This window comes from Magallana gigas, chromosome 6, assembly GCF_963853765.1.
Source record: "Magallana gigas chromosome 6, xbMagGiga1.1, whole genome shotgun sequence".
In the NCBI taxonomy this organism is placed as follows: Eukaryota; Metazoa; Mollusca; class Bivalvia; order Ostreida; family Ostreidae; genus Magallana; species Magallana gigas.
The window spans coordinates 10,167,383-10,194,621 of NC_088858.1; the positions used below are offsets into that span (position 1 = coordinate 10,167,383).

The window sequence follows — 27,239 nt, forward strand, 5'->3', positions numbered from 1 at the left end:
TTAAATATTTTGATGCGCCCGAGCGATACAAATCTCAAACATGGCTTGAGTTTTCCAGTAGTTGATTACACATGAACAACTCCGTGTAAACATCTTGACCTTGTTTCTCATGGAGATTAAATGAAAATTCTAAATATTTTTCAAAACATGTTTCCAAATTAAAAATAAACTCTTTATTTTTTTTACAAAAATTCAAATAAGATTTACAAAAAACAATATAAATGTAAGAAATACTTTCAGTCCATTAAAGTTAAAAAATACATTACAGCAATTTACATGAATGACAAAAATGGAACCATTCCCCATTTTTTCATATCAAACCCCATCAATCCTCAATTGTTTTGCTCTCCGTCCTTTATCCATTGATGATGCTTAAATTATTAAAAAAAAGGTCCTTTTTAAAATAATTAAAAAAACCCAGTATAAAACAATTATCCTTACATAACAATTTTTACCATATCCAAGCACGATTGTCCGCCATTGAAAAAAAAAACTTATCGACGTAAACAGATTTGAAACGCCGTCTTTTCTGTTAAAACATATTTTACAGTACTGCTAATTAACATTATAGAAAATCTGATGCTTGACAAGTGAACGTGCCCGATGTCTAGCGAAAACTGAAAACAGCAATAATATTCCATGTATTACTTCGAGCATTCAATGTTTAAACTCAGAAATATACAGAGAAACACTTATTTTCTCTCACACAAAAAATTCAACAAGAAAATGAATTAAGCCCTCTCGTGTTTCTTTGAAAACGGTAATCGTTCTTCGTGTCAAATCTTTCACCAGAGTTGTCGATGGTTATGCAATGACGTGTAAATGCACGTCAACTGATGCAACATTTTCATATAAAACGAACAAATCCATCACCGAAGGTCCATCCACTTCAGGCTCTTCAAGATCTAAGGTAAAGTATTTCGTAGCAAAGGGTCCTTTCTAACTTCCAATTATTTATTTCACATTGCTATTACCTGTCTTATTTCTATTTTTTGATTTCTTATTGTAAAATTATGCAACAATGGCACATTGCGTTCACTATATGATTGATATCATTTCACTTTGTTTTCCCACTAGGCATAAAGATGCTGAAGTTCGGTGTACTAGTCCTACTTCCGTTTGTCCTGGGAGGCGGCCCGCATGGATCCGGATACGCCTCAAACAGGGCCAACAATCAGGGAAATAGACCCGGTCCAGCTATCAACATGGGATCGTCTGGAAACAACAGAATGTCAATCACTAACTTTGGCCCGCTTCCAAACAAGCCTAACAGCAATCTAAACTCCATAAATAGAGGAATGCAGCCACCATCATCCAGATACATTTCCGATGTACCTTACCGTAAGATTATTTTCTTTTTATACTAATAGCCTACAGAAGGAGATTCTACGAATTTTTTGCAATTAATTTTGGCATTGAACCCCCATCCCCCTCCATTTTGTTATAGTAAAAACAATTGCATGTACTTTTTAATTTTGAGAGTTTTTGAACATTGGAATGATAAAATTAACGATACTGTGGTTTCATCAATATTCGCTGAACACCAAATTTGTTTTTTTTTTGGTTTCGTTGTTAAGTTTATCCATGAAATTAAATGTTCATTGAAGTGCAATTTGTACTAATAATTTGTATTGATAGGGTCATTTCCACGAATTTACGTATTCTTGAAACTGTGATTTTCATTTTATCCATAAAAATTGATATCTTTGAATATTAGTGAAACCACAGTATTGGGAATTTGAAAATTTGAAAAAGGTACACGGACAGCAACTGACGTAATCATGCAGCCTTTAATAGGTGATGTTTTAAGTACCTGTTTAAAAAAAAGTATTAAATTTGATAGTGACATAATTTATACATGTATTTACAACAATTACTATTAAATAACATTATCTCAACCATGATCTGTTTAATCAATCTACTGAAAGGCTATTCTTTTCTCATTATGTCTGAACCCATTGTGATATTCAAATGTACATTGTTTAATATGGTTTTTTCCCATGAACATTACAACAAGTTTCAAAATCATATAAGTTCATATTTCTCGATATGGAAAAGGCTACCAAACCAGTTTCTATCTCGATGTGCAATTGCAAAATAGCTGCTTTGAATTTTAAAATGAGCATGTCGTTTTAATTTATTCTTGAAATAAAAGACATCACGGGAAGCACATTATACGACACTATGCAAAGAATATAATTTTGATGAATTAAAACCCTTGTTATTCATTACAGAGTGCACAATGTACAGTGACGCTGGATACTTCTGTCCCTATAGATACGAGCAACCCAGTACACGGTATTTCTTCAATGTCTACTCCGGGAGATGTGAGAGTTTCTACTATCTAGGATGTGGAGGAAATCTAAACAACTACGGATCACGTGAAGACTGCCTTAGTTCATGTGCCTGCTTCATATACCCAGATCATGGAAACTACTATTGTCCCTATGGTGGTTCCACTCGTTGGTATTTCAATAAATACTCGGGCACCTGCCGATCTTTCTACTACAGTGGATGCAATGGCGGCAACGACAATAATTTCCAAAGTCAGCTGGAATGCCAATCGACCTGTGCACCACAATCGTCAAGCTATAATTACTACGGACCCATAAACGCCATGAACAGTGGAACACAATCATCTGCCAACTCGGTCGGACCAGTTCGGCCTAATTCACCCCAAACCAACTTGCCAAATATTCCAAATGCGCCCATGCCTAATATTCCAAATACACCCATGCCAAATCGCCCAAACACACCCATGCCAAATAGCCCAAACGCACCCATGCCAAATATCCGAAATGTACCCATGCCAAATAGCCCAAACGCACCCCTGCCAAATATCCCAAATGCACCAATGCCCAATAGTCCAAACGCACCCATGCCAAATATCAATATGCCTAATATACCAAATGCGCCTATGCCAGAGCCAAACTTCCATGGAGTAAATGGAATTAACATGCACGGATCACTTGGCAATGAAGCTATTACCAACGGCCTCAACAACGGAAATAACGGGGTCAATATCAACTCTATTGCTCAAATCTGGAAGATGGCAACAAATGCCATGAATGCTGATGCACCACCTAATCGGGTGAATATGAATTACCCTAGTGGACCAAACCAAATGAAATCTGGATTGACAATGTATTAGAGAAATAAAGTAGATTTCAAGAAATAGAAAACAATTGTTTCTCTTCTGACTACCCTTGGCTATGAAAACAATAGTATTGCTGTCGGTTCAATGATACACTTAAACGTTTCATTGTTCCTGTTCAGGATATCATTATTTAGTTAATCAATAGGCAAATAAAAAAAAACTAAATTAATTTAAAAACGCATATAATCAAATAAAATATGAGACAGTTTATGGTTACATATACAAAATCTAAGTTGAATATGAATTGAAAATTAACGCATATTTTTTCAAGAAGAATTCGAAACGATATTTTTTTTTGTGCTGGGTCCTGCTTTTTATTACTATGGAAATCTTTCAGTTCTTGTAGCTTCTGTGGTGGTATGTTTACAGATATCTACTGCTTTGTAGCGTCCATTTCGAGATTTCGACAAGATATTAGCGTTTCTATAACTTTTCTAATTCTTTTATACAACTTATCGAATCTCGGGGGTATCATATAATAAAACGGCAGATATTTCAATGTAATTTACTTATAAATGCTGTTATTTAAGATTCTTGCATTTGTTTAATCCTATTTATTAAGACATTTTGCCAATTAACTACGAAATGTTATCACAAAAGTAACTACTTACACCTTTGGTATTCTAACACGCGTGACTTGATGTCCGTACATTCTAATTGCATATTACCTGATAAGTAATTATTGCTACATAAATTAAAAACTTACTTTCATTAACAATGCGGTTTGCAAATCAAAAACATGGCGGAAAGTGCACGATGAGTTTATCATGCATCGCTAGAAGGTACCTTGGATCGGACATCTTTGGTTAAGACCCTAAAACGATCTAAATAAAATGGGTCTATTTGACGCGATTGTTGTTTTGATGGAAAGAACTTTACAGAACTGGTTTTCAAAAACACAAGTTGACTAATAACGTCATGGTGGAAAGTGCAGGGAGAGTTACAATACCGATCAGACCCACGGGTTTACTTTGAGTTTACTTGGGAATTGCTTTAGAGGTCACCTGTAAGCACTGAAGTGTGAAGCAGACCCGTCTTTTATCTTACGATCCTACTCTGCCTTTAATTCCTGCCCCTTGTATATTCCGAATTCACATGTAGCGACTACTTTCAGGGGTATACTTATGATCGGGGTTTACTCTCTGTGTCCACTCTGGGTTTACTTTTGGTTTACTCTAGGTCCACTCTAGTAGACCCGAAGTAAACCCAGAAAGTAAACCAAGAATTTTGTTGGGATTTACTTTCTGTTAGGTTGGGTCTGATCGGTACTGTCATCATCGGATAAATACTTTGGATGACAACTTTGATTAAAGATCTGCATATAAATATGCATATACTTTTTAAAATTATATACATTGTTAAGAGCAGGACAGACTGGTAGTAAACTTTATGCATTATTTTGTGAACCATAAACAAATTGCGTAACATGTAACAACTCAACGACTATATGAATAAATGATGTATGCATAAATCGGGGAAGTTCAATTAGGGGTGGGGGTATTTGACCGTCTTTTATCTTATTTGGGACCGTCATAAAAATTATAGTAAAATTTGACATTAACAACAAAACTTTGAAAATACATAAGACGCACTATACACCCACTCCCTAGTTTGAAATAAATAAAACAAGGTTTTATTTTTTTTTTGCTAGTCACCTGCAACCAAAAAAGGCTATGTACATGGATTTGTATTTGTAATTTCAGTGTAGATTTTCACCAAACATTTAAAAAATGTAACATATTGATATGAATTAGTTATAATTGATTTTCGCACTTGCGCGGGATATCATTTAGTAAACAAATAAATTTATTATTCTATTAACACACACTCCTTATGAATAAAATCTAAATATATCCTTCAGCAACAACATTTGGTTGCAACTATTTTTTTGGCATGCTACTGTTTAAAAACCATAGATATTGTAGGAGATATATGATGGGGAAATTTCAAATCAATCTCCGTCGGTAAAGCTATATATTTTGGAAGATTGCTAATACATGTCAAACGTTATATAAGTTAAATGAATTGCTCTCCTGCAACTCTAGGAGTGGTACAGTGATCATTGCCGACTTGTGATAAATATTACATAATAATGTCGACATATTCTACTTTTGTTAATTATTTATGTAAGTAATTTAATTAAACTTGCATTTTAGAAAATATTTTGAAAAAAAAATCTTTAACTGAGCTTAATTTTAATCTAACTAAGAAAAGGTTCAATGATCTTTCACTGGTATGAAATTATGAACCTGTGCACCCCGATCATCAGGCTATCGACTACGTTATAACTACGGACCTGTAATCGGTAATACCGCCATAAATGTTGGAGCACAATGAAAGAGCAACTCGGACAAACCAGTTCGGTCTAATTCACTCTAAACCAACTTGCCAAATATTCCAAATGCACCCATGCCAAATAGCTCAAACCAAATCCATATTGCAACAAAAGGAAATAACCAAAACGCACCTATGCCAAACATGCCAGCGAATATTGGCAATAACGTTCCCATTGATCTGACCAAAATATCAAATGGACGTTTGTCAGAGCCCAACTTTCAGGGAGTAAATGCCAAAATCTGGACAATGGCAACAAATGCGATAAATGCCGATGCAACACATAATTTGGAAGTGAATATAATTTATCCTAGTAGATTAAATCAAATGAAATCTAGATTGAAAATGTATATAACAAACCAATTATTCACGATGTTTCCTTTAATTCATTGTTACCTCATGTAAATAAACAATGGGTCTCCATTACATTCGCACCAAACTTTAATCTGTCCCTTTGAAAGAGTTAAACAGTCTTCTTGGAAAAGTCAAGGAAACCCCGCTTTTTGACTTTTCTACACCAGAATACAGACTCGGATCCTTGGTTATGGATATTGCTTATCATCGGGTTTTTAAGCCTACACAAACAGAAAATACTGCTCATGCACCACGTTATTTTTTTCAAACTGCAGTTTGCCAACAAGGGAATCGATGCCGTTAATATAAGCTATATTTTTAATTACAAATATAAGATAAGGCAAGTAACAACAACAATGTCTTTGTTTGTAAGGCACATTACATTAATTGCATTTTCAAAGAACTGGGTTTTGATTCTACACATGGTAATATTACTTACACTCAGAGCAGCCTTTCCAAGCAGGAAATACTTCAAAACCATTAATCTGTAATGGATCTCTTTAATAACCCAAATACACAAAATGAATTTGATCTACCTTATTTGTATTGGATTCCAAAGCTTCACAAAAGTCCTTACAAACAGAGATATATAGCAGGTTCCAGTAAATGTTCTACCAAACCTCTCTCTTTACTCCTGACTTAATTCTTACAGTAGTGAATGAGAAACATCAAGAGTACGGCCCAACAATATACTCAGAAGTGGTGTGAATCAGATGTGGATAAAAAAAACTCTAAAGAATTATTTGAAACTTTGAGGTCACAAAATCTTACCAAAATCAATAGCATAAAAATTTACGATTTTTCAACGCTTTATACGACCATTCCCCATAAAAAAAATTAAAATCTAGGCTTTTTGATATCATCGACAGTTGTTTCTTCAATAAAAATGGAAGTCGTAAAAATGCTTACCTTGTCATTGGAAATCTAAAAAATTATTTTGTTAAAAACCATTCTGATTGCAAACACAAGAACTCTAAAGTTAACATTAAAAAGATGCTTGAGTTTCTGATAGACAACATCTATGAAGTTTTTGGAAATCAAGTCTTCCAACGATCGTTGGAATTCCTATGGGTACCAATTGTGCCCCATTGAAGCAGAATTTATTGAAAAACTTGTACGTGAAAAAAAAATTCACTCGTTGTGGCCTTCAACTCAACATTCAGGTATATCGACGACGTATTATCAATTAAAATATTGTCATTTCCATTCTTACGTCGACTCGATATATCCCAGTTAACTAGAAATAAAGATACCACAGAGTCTGCGTCATCTGTTTCATATTTGGATATTTTACTGGACATGGATCTTGATGGTAACAACAAAACTATATGATAAACGCGATGACTTCATTTTCTCTGTAGTCAATTTTCCTTACTTATTTAGCATTATACCTTCATCACCTGCATATGGTGTTTTTGTTTCTTAGTTGATTCGATATGCAAGGGCATGCTCTTCGTATGAACAGTTTCTAAGACGAAGCAACTACTGTCAAACAAGTTGATGAAACAGGACTATTAACAGTCTCGCTTGAAGTCATCTTTTCGTAAGTTCTATGGTCAATACAACGACCTTGTCAGCAAATATAATCTTCCACTGGGTCGCATGCTGACTGACGTTTTTCATACTAATTGTTAGACCATAATTAATCACCTAATTGTCTACGGACTTTTCCAATTTTTTTTTCCGATTACGACAAAGAGCACACGGCGGGTGTGACCGGTCAGCAGGGGATGCTCACTCCTCCATGGCACCTGATCCTACCTCTATCTATTTGGAGGTCCCTGTTGCTCTTCTTTGAATTTGTATTTCGTTTTATGGATTTTTGAGATGGTTCACGGTGTGTTATTGTCATTTTTTCATCAGAGATATAAAACAGTGTCTCCGGAAAAAAAAATTAATTCTTGTTTCTCTTACGACCACTTACGACTGTGAAAAAATAATGTTATTCCCGGTTTCATGATACCAGAAAAGTTTCACGTTACCTGTTCAGGATATCACTATTTAATCAATTAGTAAGCTAATCAAAAAACAAAAACATCAAGGAAGTCATTAATCGAATAAGTAAAAACAAGGCAGTATTTTGCTACGTTTATAAATTGTAATCTTAAATAAAATGAAAATGCATAGTATTTTACTTTCAAACTTTTTTCTGCTGGATCTTGCTTTATATTATTACGGGAACCTGATATCAGTTTTCAGTTACAATTAACATACAAGTAGCTTCTCTGATGGTACGATAAACATTATAGATTACTAATGCATTGCGGTATTTATTCCGAGATTATGACAATATATTAGTTGATCTATGACTTTTCTTTTTTGTTGTAGATCTTATTGTATACAACCTATCTTTAGATAATAAAACGACAGAATTCAGTGTAATGATTTCATTTATAGTTATGATGTAAAAAAATCCTGTTCCTCTTCTGGTTGCAGATCTTGCATTCATTCCGTTTGCATTTAAACATTATGAAAGAATAAACAGTATTCTGTTATTAACACACATTCCTTTTAAATAATATCTAAACATACCAATAAGGAATAACTTTTGACTGCAACCATTTTTGGCATTTAGCCGTCTTTACAAAACAAAATTTTCATATACATGCCAGTAAAATCTCTATGTTTGTTATAAGATTGGATGTAACTGTTTTATGATTGGAAATTTTCATACAATTGCTCTGTTATTTGTTAGAAGATTGCTAATACATGTCAGACGTTCTATTAGTTAAATAAATCACTCTCCCGCATTCCTTGGAGTGGTACATGTCATAATTGTCGATTTGTGATAAATATAACCTATGACGACATTGTGTAATTTGTTTAATCATTGAAATAAGTAATTAAATTAAACTTGAATTTTAGAAAATATCTTGAGAAAAGTCTAATTTTGACTTTTTAATCCATTTTAGAAAAAATTACGTCCACTTGTTTTCCACTTATATGAAATTCATAATAAATAACAAATGATCTTTTTTTAATTACATGTAAACAAGTTTTTATATTAATAAGAGACATTTGGTATGAAGAATGTGTTTTGCCATGAACAGAATTTTTAATATCATGTTGGTGGTTTTGTTAGTAAACTTCCTAGTTATCCCGATGGTTTCAAATTGTAAATTCACTTAAAACCAAGGAAAATAATTTTATTTAATTGATCATTTGACGCAATCAATATCCAGTTCAATACTCTTGATTTCGCGGTCTTTAAGGACATGCGAGGCGTTCCTAAATTTTATATAATGATTCTTGATATATCATTTCTGAATCATTAACATTTAAATCTGTTTATTCCCAAAATAACAGGGTTCATTACCAGGATAGTTTTGGAGCAATCAACATTTAAAAATTTTCTTAAAATACCACACAAAGTACATTTGAATGCTTATAAATAACTTTTTAGTATATCTTGTTCATTGAAAACTTAAAAGAATATCGTAAAAATTAAAATAAGAAATAAACTAAAAATGTATATTTTCACAAAATCGATCTTTTCAAATAGATTTTGTTCCTCATCAGTTCACAGTGGTCCGCTATTAAAAAAGTATGATAACGTAAACAGGTTTTAAACGCCGCTTTTTCTGTTAAAAGATATTTTATTGCATTGCTGATTCACAGTACCATTATAGAAAAACTAATGTTTGACAAGTAAACATGCCCGATTTCTAATACAGCGATGATATTCCATGTATTACTTTGGACAATCGTTGTTGAAACATAGAAGGATAAAGACAAATATCTGTTTTCTCTCACACAAAAACCTCAACAAGATAATGAATTAACCCTTCTCGTGTTTCTTTGAACACGTAATTTGTTCCTTGTGTTAAATCTTTCACCTGAGTTGTCGATGGTTATGCAATGATGTATAAATTCATGTCGACTAATGCAACATTTTGATATAAAAGGAACCATTCCATTATCAAACATCCATCCACTTCAGGCTCTTCAAGATCCAAGGTAAACAATTCCGTAGTGAAGAGTAAAAATTCTTTCTAACTTCCAATTCTTTATTCTCTGTTGCTATTACATATCTTACATATCATTATATTTTTTACTTCTTGTAAAACTATTGAGAAATGGCACATTGCGTTTACGATAAGATTGATATTATTTCACTGTGTGTTTCCTCCAGTCATCAAGATGCTGAAGTTCGGTGTACTAGTCCTGCTTCCGTTTGTCCTGGGAGGCGCCCCGCATGGATCCGGATACGCCTCAAACAGGGCCAACAATCAGGGAAATAGACCCGGTCCAGCTATCAACATGGGATCGTCTGGAAACAACAGAATGTCAATCACTAACTTTGGCCCGCTTCCGAACAAGCCTAACAACAATCTAAACCCCATAAATAGAGGAATGCAGCCACCATCATCCAGATACATTTCCAATGTACCTTACCGTAAGATCATTTTATTTTTATACTAATAGTCTACAGAATTTTTGCACTTAATTTTGGCATTAAACCCCCCCCCCCTATTTTGTTATAGTAAAACAATTGCATGTACTTTTTTAATTTTGAGAGTTTTTGAACATTGGAATTATAAAATTAACAATATTTAACTAATTTGAATAAGGTACACGGACAGCAATTGACGTATTCATGCAGCCTTTAATAAGTGATGTTTTAAGTATCTGTTTAAAAAAAGTATTAGATTTGATAATGACATACTTTATACATGTATTTACAACAATTACTATTTAATAATATTATCTCAACTATGATCTGTTTAATTAAACTACTGAAAAGCAATTTTTTCCTCAGTATATCTGACCTTATTTTGATATTCAAATGTGCATTGTTTAATAAGTTTTTTTCCCATGAACATTTACAACAAGAAAGTTCCAAAATTATATAGGCTGCCAAACAAGTTTCTATCTCGATATGGAATTGCCAAATAGCTGCTTTGAATTGTAAAATGAGCATGTCGTTTTACTTTATTCTTGAAATAAAAGAAATAACGGGAAGCACATTATTCGACACTATTCATAGAATATAATTGTGGTGAATTTAAACTCCTCCTATTCGTTACAGAGTGCACCATGTACAGTGACGCCGGATACTTCTGTCCCTATAGATACGAGCAACCCAGTACACGGTATTTCTTCAATGTCTACTCCGGGAGATGTGAGAGTTTCTACTATCTAGGATGTGGAGGGAACCTAAACAACTACGGATCACGGGAGGACTGCCTTAGTTCATGTGCCTGCTTCATATACCCTGATCATGGAAATTACTATTGTCCCTATGGTGGTTCCACTCGTTGGTATTTTGATAAATACTCGGGCACCTGCCAATCTTTCTACTACAGTGGATGCAATGGCGGCAACGACAATAATTTCCAAAGCCAGCTGGAATGCCAATCGACCTGTGCACCACAATCAAATTATGGACCATATTACGGAATTGTAACCACTAATAACGCTATAAATAGTGGAGCGCAATCAAATGCCAACCCGGTTCGGCCTAATTCACCCCAAACCAACTCGCCAAATATTCCAAATGCGCCTATGCCAAATATTCTAAATGCACCTGTGCCAAATCGCCCAAACCCACCCGTGCCAAACAGCCCAAACGCACCCATGCCAAATATCCGAAATGCCCCCATGCTTAATATCCGAAATGCCCCCATGCCAAATATCCCAAATGCACCCATGCCCAATAGTCCAAACGCACCCATGCCAAATATCAATGTGCTTAATACACCAAATGCACCTATGCCAGAACCAAACTTCCAGGGAGCAAATGGAATTAACATGCACGGATCACTTGGCAATGAAGCTATTATCAACGGCCTCAACAACGGAAATAACGGGGTCAGTATCAACTCTATTTCTCAAATCTGGAAGATGGCAACAAATGCCATGAATGCTGATGCACCACCTAATGGGGTGAATATGATTTACCCTAGTAGACAAAACCAAAGGAAATCTGGATTGACCATGTATTAGAGAAATAAAGTAGTGTTTCACGAAATAGAAAAAAAATTGTTTCTTTTATAACTACCCTTGGCTATGAAAAAAATAGTATTGCTCTCGGTTTAATGATACACTTAAACGTTTCATGGTTCCTGTTCAGAATATCACTATTTAGTTAAGCAAATTAAAAAAAAAAACTAAATTAATCTAAAAACGTAAATAATCAAAAAAATATGAGGCAGTATATAGCTACGTTTTAAAAATGGTAAAAAGTTAAATATGAATTAAAAAGAAATGCATATTTTTTTTAAAGAAGAATTCGAAACGATAATTTTTTGTGCTGGGTCTTGCTTTTTATTATTATGGAAATCTTTCAGTTCCTGTAGCTTCTGTGGTTGTACGTTTACAGATATCTCCTGCCTTGTTGCGTCCATTTTGAGATTTCGACAACAAGATAACTTTTTTATCGATAAAAATCTTATTTTATTCAACTTATCGAATCTCGGGGGTATCAGATAATAAAATAGCAGATATTTCAATGTAATTTATTTATAAATGCTGTTTTTTAAGTTTCGTGGATTTATTCAATACTATATATACTAGCGGAAAAAAAATAAACTGTGCATTATTTAATGTATGAAAAAACATTTAAAAATAACAATGAACAAATTTTATTTTTTGTAATACTGTTAACACATGTACTCGTAAAAACATCTCATAACACATTAATGTCAACGTCGAAAAATGTCAATTTCAGCACATTCGAAAGTCACTGTTATTTGAAATTACTTGTTCATTGTAATTTTTAAATGTTTTTTTCATATATTAAATAATTCACAGTTTCTTTTTTCCGCTAGTATAAATATGCGTACACATTTTAAAATTACATACATTGTTAATAGCAGGACAGACTGGAAGTAAACTTTATGCATTATTTTGTGAACAATGAACAAATTGTGTTACATGTAACAACTCAACGACTACATATATATGAATAAATGATGTATGCATAAACCGGGGAAGTTCAAGGGGGGGGGGGTAAATTTGACCGTCTTTTATCTTATTTGGGACCGTCATAAAAATTATAGTGAAATTTGAGATAAACAACAAAATTATGAAAATAGATACGACGCACTATACACCTTTTCCCTCGTTTGAAATATATAAATAAGGTTGAATTTTTTGCAAGTCAACTGCAAAAAAAAAATTATAACAATGTGCATGCATTTGAATGTATAACCAATTTCAGTGTAGATTTTCGCCCCGCTGTCCTCCAAATATTCAGCCATGCGTTTGCTTTTAAATATCAACTTTTTTTAATAGGTTAAGAAAATCGATAAAGAAAAATTTCGAACACAGTACCTTAAAAAATGAACAGACAAATCTGGTCAAACATATTAAAAATTGTAACATATTAATATGAATTAGTTATAATTAATTCTCGCGCTTGCATTTGCGCGGGATATCATATAGTAAAGAAATTAATTAATTGTTTTATCAACGCACACTCTTTATGAATAAAATCTAAATATATACTTCAGCAATAACATTTGGTTGCAACTCTTTTTTGGCATGGTACTTTTTAAAACCCACAGATATGATAGGGGATATATGATGGGAAAATTTAAAAAAAAATCTCCGTCGGTAAAGCTTTGTTTGTTAAAAGATTGCCATTACATGTCAGACGTTCTGTTCAGTAAATGAATCGCTCTCCCGCATTCCTTGGAGTGGTACATGTGATCATTGCCGATTTGTGATCAATATTACATATGACGACATTACATAATTTGGTTAATCATTGAAATAAGTAATTAAATTAAACTTGCATTTTAGAAAATATTTTGAGAAAAATCTTGCTTTGACTTTTTAATCCATTTAAGAAAAATTATGTCCACTCGTCTTCCACTTTTATGAAATTTCAAAAATAATAAATGATCCTTTTTTAATTAACAAGTTTTCATTTTTATAAGAAATATTTGGTATGAAGAATATGATTTTGCCATGAACGAAATTTTTATTATCGTGTTGCTGGTTTTGTTAGTAAACTTCCTACTTATCCCGATAATTTTAAATTGTAAATTCACTTAAAACCAATGAAAGTTATTCTATCTAATTGATCATTTGACGCAATCAGATTCCAGTTCAATATTCGCGGTCTTTAAGGACACACGAGACGTTCCTTGATTTTATATAATGATCCTTGATATATTATTTCTGAATCATTATAACATTTAAATCTGTTTATTCCAAAAATATTAGGGTTCATTACCAGGCTAGTTTAGGAGCAATCAATATTTAAATGTTTTCTTAAAAAACCACACAACGTACATTTGAATGCTTATAAATTACTTCATAGTATATATTTTTAATTGAACATTTATAAGAATATCGGAAAAAAATTAAAGACAATATGGATAAGCCCATAAAATCAGAATAAGAAATAAACTAAAAATGCATATTCTTCACAACAAATCGATCTTTTCAAATATATCTTGACTTTTTTTAATGCGAAACCTCATCAGTTCACAGTGGTCCGCCATTGAAAAAAGTATAATAACGTAAACAGGTTTTAAACGCCGCTTTTTCTGTTAAAAGATATTTTATTGCACTGCTGATTCACAATAGCATTATAGAGAAACTATTGTTTGACAAGTAAACGTGCCCGATTTCTGACGGAACCTAACACAGCGATGATATTCCATGTATTTCTTCGGACAATCTATGTTGAAACATAGAAGGATACAGACAATTATCTTTTTTCTCTGACACAAAAACTTCAACAAGATAATGAGTTAACCCTTCTCGTGTTTCTTTGAACACGTAATTTGTTCCTTGTGTTAAATCTTTCACCTGAGTTGTCGATGGTTATGCAATGATGTATAAATTCATGTCGACTGATGCAACATTTTGATATAAAAGGAACCATTCCATTATCAAACATCCATCCACTTCAGGCTCTTCAAGATCCAAGGTAAACAATTCCGTAGTGAAGAGTAAAAATTCTATCTAACTTCCAATTCTTTATTCTTTGTTGTAATTACCTTTCTTACAAATCATTATATTTTTTACTTCTTGTAAAATTATGCAACAATGGCATATTGCGTTTACGATAAGATTGATATTAATTCACTTTGTTTTCCCTCTAGCCATCAAGATGCTGAAGTTCGGTGTACTAGTTCTGCTTCCGTTTGTCCTGGGAGGCGCCTCGCATGGATCCGGATACGCCTCAAACAGGGCCAACAATCAGGGAAATAGACCTGGTCCAGCTATCAACATGGGATCGTCTGGAAACAACAGAATGTCAATCACTAACTTTGGCCCGCTTCCAAACAAGCCCAACAACATTCTAAATCCAGTAAATAGACAAATGCGGCCAACTTCTCGATACAGTTCCGATGTACCTTACCGTAAGATCATTTGTCTTTGTACTAGTAGCCTACAGAATAAGATTTTAAGAACATTTTAACTTAAGATTCTTGGTGGTCAATAAAATTAACCATCAGATCTTCCTTTTATTTTTAGATATGATTTGTTAAAGTATAAACTATTATTTGGACTAGATATCAGTATCCATAGTATTCTCCTATATCTTTATGTAGAGCTTTTCTTTTAAAGGAGTTCAAGACAGTCTAAAAATGGCCACGGCCATTCAGTCTTTTTAATTTTGGAATATAGAAAAGTCAAAACAGTTACTCTATAATTTTAAGAGTTTTTAACGTTTGGAATGATATTAAAAAGGTTATGTAATCTATCCGGCAAAAAATGCACCGCGAGGAGCTGATATAATCATGTAGGCTCAAATGAGTATTTTTTTAAGTATCTGTTTAAAAAAGTTATTAATTTTAACAATAACATTATTTACACCTACAATATTACTTACAACATATAACATATAATCTCTTAATCTCCAGCATGATCTTTATAATTGAACTACTGAAGATACAAAATTTTCATTCACGTCTGAAGTTTTCTGATATGCCAATTACATCGCACGAATTTTATGATTTCCTTTATGAACATTAGAAAGAGTAAGGTTCGTAATTTTAAAATGATTCGTGGTTATTACGTTACCAAATAATTTTGATTGTCAAGTAGCCGCTTTGAATTGCAAAATGAGCAAGATGCTGTCATACTGCTTTATTATTGAAAAATTAATTGCCCTATAAAACTTTATTTACGTATACTGGATTAGACAACAATATGCAAAGGATATACATGTAATTTTGATGAATTAAAAGCCCTGTTATTTATTTACAGAGTGCACCATGAACAGTGACGCCGGATACTTCTGTCCCTCTAGATACAGGCAACCCAGTACACGGTATTTTTTCAATGTCTACTCCGGGAGATGTGAGAGTTTCTACTACCTAGGATGTGGAGGGAACCTAAACAACTACAGATCACGAGAGGACTGCCTTAGTTCATGTACCTGCTTCATATACCCTGATCATGGAAATTACTATTGTCCCTATGTTGGTTCCATTCGTTGGTATTTTGATAAATACTCGGGCACCTGCCAATCTTTCTACTACAGTGGATGCAATGGCGGTAACGACAATAATTTCCAAAGTCAGCTGGAATGCCAATCGACCTGTGCACCATCAAGTTATGGACCATATAATATGTACCCAATGCCTGGTGGAAGTGCTAATGCCAATGTCGCCATGAACAGTGGAGCACAATCAAATGCCAACTTGGGCAGACCAGTTCGGCCAAATACACCCCAACAAACTTTGCCAAACATCTCGAATGCACCCATGCCAAATATCCCAAATGCACCCGTGCCAAATGTCCCAAACGCACCCATGCCAAATATTCATGTTGCATCAAAAGAAAATATCCAAAACGCACCTATGCTCAACATCCCAGCTAATGTTGGCGTTAACATTCCCGTCAATATGCCTAATATACTGAATGCACCTATGCCAGAGCCAAATTTCCAGGGAGTAAATGGAATTAACATGCACGGATTAATGGGCAATTAAGCTTCTACCAACGGCCTCAACAACGGAAATAACGGGGTCAATATCAACTCTTCTGCTCAAATCTGGAAGATGTCAACAAATGGTATGAATGCTGATAAACCATCTAACGGAGTGAATATGATTTACCCTAGTGGACCAAACGTAATGAAATCTGGATTGACAATGTATTAGAGAAATAAAGTAGAGTTTCCAGAAAAGCTTTGTTTTTTTAGCTCACCTGAGCCAAAGGCTCAAGTGAGCTTTTCTGATCACAATTTGTCCGTTGTCTGTCGTTGTCGTCGTCGGCGTCGTCGGCGTTGTAAACTTTTCACATTTTCATCTTCTTCTCAAGAACCACTGGGCAGATTTCAACTAAATTTGGCACAAAGCACCACTAGGTGATGGGGATTCAAGTTTATTCAAATGAAGGGCCACGCCCTCTTTAAAGAGGAGATAAATGAGAATTATTAAAAATTTGTTGGTATTTTTCAAAAATCTTCTTCTCAAAAACTATTCTGCCTGAAAAGCTTAAACTTGTATGGATGCATCCTCAGGTAGTGTAGATTCAAGTTTGTTCAAATTATGGTCCCCAGGGGGTAGGGTGGGGCTACAATAGGGGGATCAAGTTTTACATAGGAATATATAGAGAAAATCTTTAAAAATCTTCTTCTCAAAAACTACTAGGCCAGAAAAGCCCAAATTAAAATGGATGCATCCTCAGGTAGTGTAGATTCAGGTTTGTTCAAATCATAGTCCCTGGGGTAGGGTGGGGCCACAATTGGGGATCAAGTTTTACATAGGAATATGATCAGAAAATCTTTAAAAATCTTCTTCTAAAAAGCTATTAGGCCAGAAAAGCCCAAATTAAAATGGAAGCATCCTCAGGTAGTGTAGATTCAAGTTTGTTCAAATCATTGTCCCCGTGGATAGGGTGGGGCCATAATTGGGGGATCAAGTTTTACATAGGAATATATAGAGAAAATCTTTAAAAATCTTCTCAAATACTATTAGGCCAGAAAAGCTCAAATTAAAATAGAAGCATCCTCAGGTAGTGTAGATTCAAGTTTGTTCAAATCATGGTCCCCGTGGATAGGGTGGGGCCACAATTGAGGGATAAATTTTTATACAGGAATATATAGAGAAAATCTTTAAAAAAATTCTTTTAAAAACTATTCGGCCAAGAAAGCTCAAATTAAAATGGAAGCATCCTCAGGTAGTGTAGATTCAAGTTTGTTCAAATCATGGTCCCTGTGGGTAGGGTGGGGCTACAATAGGGGGATCAAGTTTTACATAGGAATATATAGAGAAAATCTTTAAAAATCTTCTTCTCAAAAACTATTAGGCCAGAAAAGCTCAAATTTGAGTGGAAGCATCCTCAGATAGTGTAGATTCAAGTTTGTTCAAATCATGGTCCCCGGGGGTAGGGTGGGTCCACAATTGAGGGATCAAGTTTTACATAGGAATTTATAGAGAAAATCTTTAAAAAAAAATCTTTTAAAAACTATTTGGCCAAGAAAGCTCAAATTGGCGTAACTATCCTCAGATAATGTAGATTCAAGTTTATTCAAATACTGGTCTCTGGGGGTAGGGCAGGGCCACAATGGGGGATAAATTTTTATACGTAGAGAAAATCTTTAAAAATCTTCTTCTCAAAACTATTAGGCCAGGAAAGCCCAAATTTGAGTGGAAGCATCCCCAGATCGTTTAGATTCAAGTTTGTTTAAATAATAGTCCAGGGGTAGGGTGAGGCCACAATGGGGGATGAATTTTTACATAGGAATATATAAAGAAAATCTTTAAAAATCTTCTTTTTAAAGACTATTTGGCCAGAAAAGCTGAAACTTGTGTAGAGGCATCCTCAGGTAGTGTAAATTCAAGTTTGCAAAATCACAGTCCCTATTGGTTGGACGGGGCCGTGATGGCAGTTTGAATTTTTACATAGGATTATATAGAGAAAATCTATAAAATTATTCTGGGAAAGTTTTCGGTCCAAAACTCAGTACTTAGTGTGAAAGCACAGGTATGTAGATTTAAGTTTGATGAAACCATGACTACCTAGAGAAAAGTGGGGCCACGAAATGGGGGGGGGGGGGTATATAGGAATAGAGAAAAATCTTCTTACAGGTACAACAACAAAAGGGGCTTGGTATTTACCCCCCCCCCCCAAAAAAAAAAAAAGAGGTGGATAAAAATTGGCAGATTTTCAAATATTTTTTAGCAAGATCTACTATACTTAGTTGTCAAGATATTTTGATACTGTAATGCTAATTTGATCAGAATTAAGGCAATTGTTGCTCAGGTGAGCGATGTGGCCCCTGGGCCTCTTGTTTGTTCCTGTTATGACTACTTATGGATGTGGAAAAAATGCTATTCCCGGTTTAATGATACACTAAAACGTTTCACTTTTTCTGTTCAGGATATCACTATTTAGTTAATTAAGAAGAAGATCGAAAATAAACAAATAATAAAGAAAGTAAACCATCGAATGAATACAAGGTAGTATACGACTATAAATTGTAAAACTAAATAAATTGAAAATGAATAATATTTCACAAAGAATTTTAACTTTTTTTCTGCTGTACCTTGCCTTATATTAATATGGGAACCCATCAGTTCACAGTTTCTATTAACTTTCAGGTAGCTTTTCTGATGATACGATAACCATAGATAACTAATGTATTCTGGTGTTTCTTCCGAGAAGTCGACAATATATTAGCTGTTCTATGACTTTTTATATTTCGTTGAAGATCTTATTTTACACAATTTATCTTTAGATAATAAAACGACAGATTTCAATGTAATGATTTGATTAATAGTTTTTTTTTATCCTTTTGCATTTATACATAATGAAAAAATAAATAATTTTATTCTTTTTTTAGCACACACTCTAAAATAATTAAAACCAAACATAACCTTTAGCAACAACACTTAATTGCGATATTTTGTTTTTAAGCCCTTTTTTACAAAATAGAATTACTAAAATGATGGGAAATTTTCAAATAAATGCCAGTATATCTCTGTATCTGTTGGAAGATTTATAATACATGCCAGACATTCTATTAGTTATATGAATTGCTCTCCCGTATTCCTTGAAGTGGTAGATGTAATCATTGCCGATTTGTGATAAATATTACCTTTGACGACATTCCGTGATTTGGGTAATTATTAAAATAAATAAGTCATATAATTAAATTTGTATTTTAAAAAATATCTTAAGAAAAGTCTTGTTTTGAACATTTGATCTATTTTATAAAAAAATAAGTCCACTTGTCTTCCATTCATATTAAATTTCAAAAATATTTAATTATCCTTTTTTATGCAAATAAGTTTTTCTTTTTAATAGAGGCATTTGGTATGAAGAAATGTTTTTGCTATGAATGTAGTTTTTAATATCGTGCTGTTGGCTTTGTAGTGAAGTTCCTCGTTATCCCAATGGTTTCAAATTATAAATTTACTTAAAACCAACGGAAATTATCAATATTTAAACTTGTTAGTTCCCCAAATATAAGGATACATTAACAGGCTATTTTCGGAGCTTGAATATTAAGAATTTTCCTTAAAATACCATGCCAAATACATTTGAATGCTTAGAAATAAATTCATAGTATATATTTTCAATTGAAGACAATAGTATCATATAACATGAAAATAAAATGATAGAATTTTTTAATTGAAGTCTTTAAAATTGTGAACATAGAAAAAAAAATGGAAGATAGGTCGTATCTGACCTTAAACCATACATTAGGTTTGACATCTACCGCTACAAAGATTAATCATTTGATAATGTTATGGCATAATTCTATCTAAGTAAAATCGATTCATTTGGGGATCATGATTTTTTATGTTCATGTGAAATAAAAATCAACAGCATCTTGACTCATTTTATAACAAATGTGATATTTTACTTTTTTTGTTGGCGTTCGCGTTGAAGTCATAGCCAAAGATAGAGTACACAATACCATATGTAGAGGTTAGCTTAGGTTAATTTAAAAAAAAAATTTCACTACTGAGAGCAACCTGTTAAAAAGAAATGTAACGTTGTTTCCACCACCTCCCATCTATCAAAATCAGGCACTGTATTCTTTCTGTAAGTGACTGGCCTTTTGTAGTTTCATGAATATACATTGTACATGTATAATGCCTGATGATTGAATGTAAATTCTTAATATCACTTTAGCGTTAGTAATGTATGAAAACTTTATTGCGGCAGCTCCAGTATTTTTTGCAATTTACATTTAATTCCTGTTCAGGTCCTGCCGCTACTAAAAACTCTTGAATAAACTTTCCATGCGCAGATCCAGATTATTTGTTAAAGGTGGTAGGGTTTCCCAGGGATTTCTATGTTATATTCTATGTTAGCGGTAGTTTTTCTATGGACAAAAAAATGAATTTTTAAGGGGGGGGGGGGTAAAGACCCTTCTTTCTCTATTTCTAAATTGGCCTCAAATTATAAGATATCTCTCTACCTTTCTTAAGTATATACTCAAACAATAAAAATGAATATTTTGTCAATAATATCGAAAAATAAAGGCAATATGACTATGTTTATATAATCAAAATTAAGAATAAATTAAAAATGCATATAATTTTTCATAGAAAATCAAATTTTTCTTATAGATCTTGATTTTCATTTAAAGGAGATCTCATCAGTTCACAGTGGTCCGCTATTGAAAAAGCATTACAACGTAAAAAGGTTTAAAACTTTTTTCTGTTAAAAGATATGTTGTTGCATTGCTGATTCACAGTACCATTATAGAAAAACTAATGTTTGAAAAAAAAGTGCCCGAATTCTGAAGGAACCTGATAACAGCGATGGTATTCCATGTATTACCTCGAACAATCTATGTTGAAACATTGAAGGATACAGACAAATATCCTTTTTTTCTCTCACACAAAAACCTCAACAAGATAATGAATTAACCCTCCTCGTGTTTCTTTGAAAACGTTATTTGTTCCTTGTGTTAAATCTTTCACCAGAGTTGTCGATGGTTATGCAATGACGTGTAAATGCATGTCGACCGATGCAACATTTTGATATAAAAGGAACCATTCCATTATCATACGTCCATCCACTTCAGGCTCTTCAAGATCCAAGGTATAAATTTTCGTCGTGAAGAGTTTTATCTAACTTTATCAAATCCTTATTCCCTTCTGCTATTACCTATCTTGCTTATATTTCTTTTTACTTCTTGCAAAATTATGCAGCAATGGCACCTTGCGTTCACTATATGATTGATATTATTTCACATTTTTTTCCATCTAGGCATAGATATGCTGAAGTTCGGTGTACTAGTCCTGCTTCCGTTTGTCCTGGGAGGCGCCCCGCATGGATCCGGATACGCCTCAAACAGGGCCAGCAATCAGGGAAATAGACCCGGTCTAGCTCTCAACATGGGATCGTCTGGAAACAACAGAATGTCAATCACTAACTTTGGCCCGCTTCCAAACAAGCCTAACAACAATCTAAATCCCATACATAGGCAAATGCCGTCCTCACCCCGCTACAGTTCCCAAGTACCTTATCGTAAGATTATTTTTCTTAACCTATTTATATTCTACAGAAGAGGATTCTAAGAACCGTTTTACTTAGGGGGGAAAGGGAGTTTCAGTGTAAAATTATTTGTCATTGATTTTTTGGCCCTTTTCCCCCACACATTTAAATTAAGATGTCAACTACAACATATATAATTTTTACGATTACTTTCTTACCTTGCAAGGAAGATATTTTGATAGGAATTATTCCCCTTATCCGGCTTTATGAATTTTTTTTTTACAATTTCATCTTTTCTGCAATAATTATTTTTTACATAGCAATACCATAATTTTATCAAAATATTGGTAAAATCAGCACTTTAAATTTTGAAGTTTTTGATTCTAAATTTGAACAAAATGTGATGGCACATAATGTCAATGAATTTGAAGAAACAATTTCACATATCAGCCTTAGCATGTGCTTTATAACTAAATTTCATGGCAACTTTTTGAAATTCAAGAGAGATACTACAATAGGAAACATGAACCCCTTATACTGGAATTATGACCTTTTGTGACAAATTCTGTTTTGAACCATCAAAAAAGTAATGCATTATTTAGATTTATCAATTAACATGACCAGATCATTATCAGGATATTATATCTGATTATATTAACCGCTTATGATTCTATACATTTACATTTCTAAAATTAAAAATGTTAAATTTCCCCAAACTCGTCTTGTGACAATGACTACTTAAGAGGCGTTATGTACGGTGGAAAAAATCTAACAAATCCTGTATGACTTCATAATGGATAAATGACATCATAGCATCTTACAATAAAATCAATTATGACAGCATAATAGAGTAATCGCATCAAAGCATCATTGAAATGATAGAAACGTGGTCAGTGTCCTATTCCCTCTTCTAAAGGCAGGGTGGTCAATAAAATTAACCATAAGATCTACCTTAAATTTTTGTGTATGACTTTATGTGATTTTTTTTTAAGTATAAACTAATATTTAGTCACGAAAAAATCTATAATTTTAGCTTTTAAATTGAAGTTTTTTCCTTCATCTGATATAGATTTCCTCTATTACAAACTCAAAACAGCTAGCCTTTAATACTGTGAGTTTTTAACGTTTGGAATGATCTTTAAAAGGTTAAGTGTATTTATCTTGCAAAAATTACACAGAGAGGAGTTTATGTAATTATGTAAGCTCAAATAAGTATATATTATTTTAAGTATCTCTTTAAAAAGGGTAAGTATTTTAACAATGTCATTATATATTTATATCTACAATATTACCTCGAGATAACATATAATCTCTAAATCTGCCAGCATGATCCTTATATTTGAAATACTAAAGATCATAAAATTTCGTACACTTCTTAAGTTTTTCTGATATTTCAATCAAATCACACAACTTTTTGGGGTTTTTCTTCATGAACATCAAATAGCAAAAGTTTGTAATTTTAAAATGATTTGTATTTAATACATTACCAAATATTTTTTTCTCGATCTAGAATTGTCAAAAAGTAGCTTTGAATTGTAAAATAAGCAGGATGTTGTCGTTTTGCTATATTCCTCAAAAATGAGATTGTCCTAGAAAACTTAATTTACGTATAGCGGGATTAGACAACAATATGCATAGAATAAAATTTTGATGAATTAAAACCCCTGTAATTTATTTACAGAGTGCACCATGTACAGTGACGCCGGATACTTCTGTCCCTATAGATACGAGCAACCCAGTACACGGTATTTCTTCAATGTCTACTCCGGGAGATGTGAGAGTTTCTACTACCTAGGATGTGGAGGAAATCTAAACAACTACGGATCACGAGAGGACTGTCTTAGTTCATGTGCCTGCTTCATATACCCTGATCATGGAAATTACTATTGTACCTATGGTGGTTCCACTCGTTGGTATTTTGATAAATACTCGGGCACCTGCCAATCTTTCTACTACAGTGGATGCAATGGCGGCAACGACAATAACTTTGAAAGTCAGCTGGAATGCCAATCGACCTGTGCACCATCAAGTTATGCTATGGACCATATTGTATGTACCCTTATAACATAATGCCTGCTGCAAATGCTGACACCAATGTCGCCATGAACAGTGGAGCACAATCAAATGCTAACTTGGTCGGGCCAGTTCGGCCTAATTCACTCCAAACCAACTTGCCAAATATTCCAAATGCGCACATGCCAAATATTCCAAATACACCTGTGCCAAATCGCCCAAACGCACCCGTGCCTAATAGCCCAAACGCACCCATGCCAACTATCCCAAATGTACCCATGCCAAACAGCCCAAACGCGCCCATGCCAAATATCCCAAATGTACCAATGCCCAAATAGTCCAAACGCACCCATGCCAAATATCAATATGCCTAATATACTGAATGCACCTATGCCAGAGCCAAACTTCCAGGGAGTAAATGGAATTAACATGCATGGATCACTTGGAAATGAAGAAATTACCAACGGTCTGAACAGCGGAAATAACGGGTTCAATTTCAACTCTATTGCTCAAATCTGGAAGATGGCAACGAATGCAATGAATGCTGATGCACCACCTAATAGGGTGAATATGATTTACCCTAGTGGCACAAACCAAATGAAATCTGGATTGACAATGTATTAGAGAAATAAAGTAGTGCTTCCAGAAACAAGAGGCCCATGGGCCACATCGCTCACCTGAGGAACAATAGGTATGATAAAGTCAGCTTAATGGAGTCATAATACAAACAATCTGGACAATGTACAATAATACATGTAGATCCTGTATTAATAAAATCCATTTTTCCCCCTTGGAACTCGGATAGCCTTGATTGCTGCCAATATTTACAAGAGCAGACTTTAATCACCGCTCCTGCACATATATAGGGACTCAACATTACGCAGGCAGGGATGACCGCACACCTACGCAACTCAACAGGTACCAACGTTTTCGCAAGCAGGGATGACCGCACACTTGCGCCAACAGCTCAACCTAACGCAAGCAGGGAGTGCCGCACACTTGCGCTAGAGAGGCCTGAACACCAGCAGGGATGACCATACATTAGTGCTCCGCCGCAACCACCACCTATACAAGCAGGTATGACTGCACACTTGTATTAATGCGATACAAGGCAGGAATCAGGGATGGGGTAATTGAAAAAAGTATTTGTAATTGAGTGTAATTAATTACATTTTTCAAAGTAATTGAAAGTAATTTGTAATTGAGTCTGTCTTCAATTACAAGTAATTGAATGTATTTAAATACATTCCAAAAATATTGTGTATTTTCAATTACTTTTCAATTACATCTCAATTACTTTTTTTCCAAGTTTAAAATATAAAAAAGGTGTCTTATAATGATAAATAGAATTTATACATGTTTGGCATGGACTTTTGTTTATACAATAATTAAATGTCCCATAATGTTTCATATGTTTAAACAGCATAACACACTGCCCAGGGCAATAGGTAAAGATCTAATTTTGTGGAGGTGTGAACTCCTCTAATAACCAAGAACCCCCATTGATTTTAGACTTAAGGGAGTCAAAATATCTCATTTTTGTGAATTATGGCAATTGTTATTTATATACTGCCGAAAGTTGTAGATTCTGAATAAACATAGTTTTAATATGTGAATAAAAATTAATTCACTATAGAGAAAATATTATTCAGAACCAAAAATGAACTCAGTGGTACTTAATGAATTTAATGTTAAACAAAATTTTTCTACAAATTTTCAAAAAATCTGATCTGAACTGAACTATACAACCTTTAAAAACATAACCGTATATAAAGCTCTGTATACATATCTTAATGCTGTTAATATATGTATATGTTCTCAAGATTTAAAAAAATAAAACTAAAGTATTTGAAATGTAATTAATTACATTTATCAAAGTAATTGAGAGTAATTAATTACATTTTAAAAAATCAATGTAATTGTAATTGCAAGTAATTGATAAAATTGTCAATGTATTTGAAAGTAATTAATTACTTTTCAAAGTAATTGACCCCAACTCTGGCAGGAATGACCGCACACTTTGTATCGAAGGTTAGAAAACACGTAGATTAGATAGAGCAGGGATGTTCACACACTCAATCTATCCATACCTGTTCAAATTTAACCCCAAACAGTCGCTTATCCTAATGCAATAGACACTGTCCCTATATATATATTAATTCATAGTATCTAAAAATTGGAAATCAAAAATAAACAAACTAATCCGGCCTAACCCAAAACTTCTTATGCAGAACAACTAATATACATTGAATATTTATTATTGTATAAAAATAATCATCACAATAATTGGTTAACAGTGGATGCATTAATTAAAATAATCAAGAATCAATAAATCAAGGACAATAACTCAATACAGTAATACAAAAAGATTCTAATGAAAAAATAGCTGCCTGCTTCAATTTTATAGTCATATCACATGTTGAGTATTGCAGTTCTCAAAAAGATCCTTTACAATTGTTTATATATGGGATATTTAGCTACATCAAACTCTGAACCTTCTTGTGAGGCCGAAGAATTGTCCTGGAGCCAAAGTTTTAACAATTATAAAGAATCATCTTGCTGATTAGTTTCTGAGAAGAAGATTTTTAAAGATTTACTTTATATATTCCTATGTAAAACTTTAACACCCCCCCCCCCCGCATGTGGCCCTGTACCCCCAGGGATCATGATTTTCACAACTTTGAATCTACACTACCTGAGGATACTTCCACACAAGTTTCAGCTCTCCTGGCTGATTAGTTTCTGAGAAGAAGATTTTTAAAGATTTACTCTATATATTCCTACGTAAAACTTTGACCCCCCATTGTGCCCCACCCTACCCCCAGGGATCATGAATTTCACAACTTTGAATCTACACTACCTGAGGATGCTTCCACACAAGTTTCAGCTTTCCTGGCTGTTTAGTTTCTGAGAAGAAGATTTTTAAAGATTTACTCTATATATTTCTATGTAAAATTTTAACACCCCCCCCCCAATGTGGCCTCAACCTACCCCCAGGGATCATGATTTTCAC

The 27,239-nt window shown here is 33.6% G+C and overlaps 4 protein-coding genes across 4 annotated transcripts; all 4 read left to right on the forward strand.

Annotated features, from left to right (window-relative positions):
• Nucleotides 1–794: 794 nt before the first annotated feature.
• Nucleotides 795–3,185, forward strand: LOC117688967 (uncharacterized). Its single transcript, XM_034468313.2, has 3 exons — nucleotides 795–910; nucleotides 1,078–1,341; nucleotides 2,235–3,185. The coding sequence occupies exons 2-3, from the start codon at nucleotides 1,086–1,088 to the stop codon at nucleotides 3,149–3,151; spliced, it is 1,173 nt and encodes a 390-aa protein (XP_034324204.2). The 5' UTR covers nucleotides 795–910; nucleotides 1,078–1,085; the 3' UTR covers nucleotides 3,152–3,185.
• A 6,590-nt stretch (nucleotides 3,186–9,775) lies between these two features.
• LOC117688966 (papilin-like) lies at nucleotides 9,776–11,821 on the forward strand. Its single transcript, XM_034468311.2, has 3 exons — nucleotides 9,776–9,802; nucleotides 9,978–10,241; nucleotides 10,875–11,821. Exons 2-3 carry the CDS (start codon nucleotides 9,986–9,988, stop codon nucleotides 11,789–11,791), a joined length of 1,173 nt encoding a protein of 390 aa, XP_034324202.2. The 5' UTR covers nucleotides 9,776–9,802; nucleotides 9,978–9,985; the 3' UTR covers nucleotides 11,792–11,821.
• Nucleotides 11,822–14,911: 3,090 nt separating this feature from the next.
• On the forward strand, nucleotides 14,912–16,892 carry LOC136276599 (uncharacterized). Its single transcript, XM_066088993.1, has 2 exons — nucleotides 14,912–15,165; nucleotides 16,016–16,892. The coding sequence occupies exons 1-2, from the start codon at nucleotides 14,913–14,915 to the stop codon at nucleotides 16,741–16,743; spliced, it is 981 nt and encodes a 326-aa protein (XP_065945065.1). The 5' UTR covers nucleotide 14,912; the 3' UTR covers nucleotides 16,744–16,892.
• A 5,101-nt stretch (nucleotides 16,893–21,993) lies between these two features.
• Nucleotides 21,994–24,756, forward strand: LOC105319274 (BPTI/Kunitz domain-containing protein 3-like). Its single transcript, XM_066087162.1, has 2 exons — nucleotides 21,994–22,246; nucleotides 23,895–24,756. The coding sequence occupies exons 1-2, from the start codon at nucleotides 21,994–21,996 to the stop codon at nucleotides 24,281–24,283; spliced, it is 642 nt and encodes a 213-aa protein (XP_065943234.1). The 3' UTR covers nucleotides 24,284–24,756.
• The last annotated feature ends 2,483 nt before the right edge of the window (nucleotides 24,757–27,239 follow it).

Coding starts and splice junctions, on each gene's coding strand:
- LOC117688967 (XM_034468313.2), top strand. CDS start 1,086: ATGCTGAAGTTCGGTGTACTAGTCCTACTTCCGTTTGTCCTGGGAGGC. Junction 1,342..2,234: donor CATTTCCGATGTACCTTACC/GTAAGATTATTT, acceptor TATTCATTACAG/AGTGCACAATGTACAGTGAC.
- LOC105319274 (XM_066087162.1), top strand. CDS start 21,994: ATGCTGAAGTTCGGTGTACTAGTCCTGCTTCCGTTTGTCCTGGGAGGC. Junction 22,247..23,894: donor CAGTTCCCAAGTACCTTATC/GTAAGATTATTT, acceptor ATTTATTTACAG/AGTGCACCATGTACAGTGAC.
- LOC136276599 (XM_066088993.1), top strand. CDS start 14,913: ATGCTGAAGTTCGGTGTACTAGTTCTGCTTCCGTTTGTCCTGGGAGGC. Junction 15,166..16,015: donor CAGTTCCGATGTACCTTACC/GTAAGATCATTT, acceptor ATTTATTTACAG/AGTGCACCATGAACAGTGAC.
- LOC117688966 (XM_034468311.2), top strand. CDS start 9,986: ATGCTGAAGTTCGGTGTACTAGTCCTGCTTCCGTTTGTCCTGGGAGGC. Junction 10,242..10,874: donor CATTTCCAATGTACCTTACC/GTAAGATCATTT, acceptor TATTCGTTACAG/AGTGCACCATGTACAGTGAC.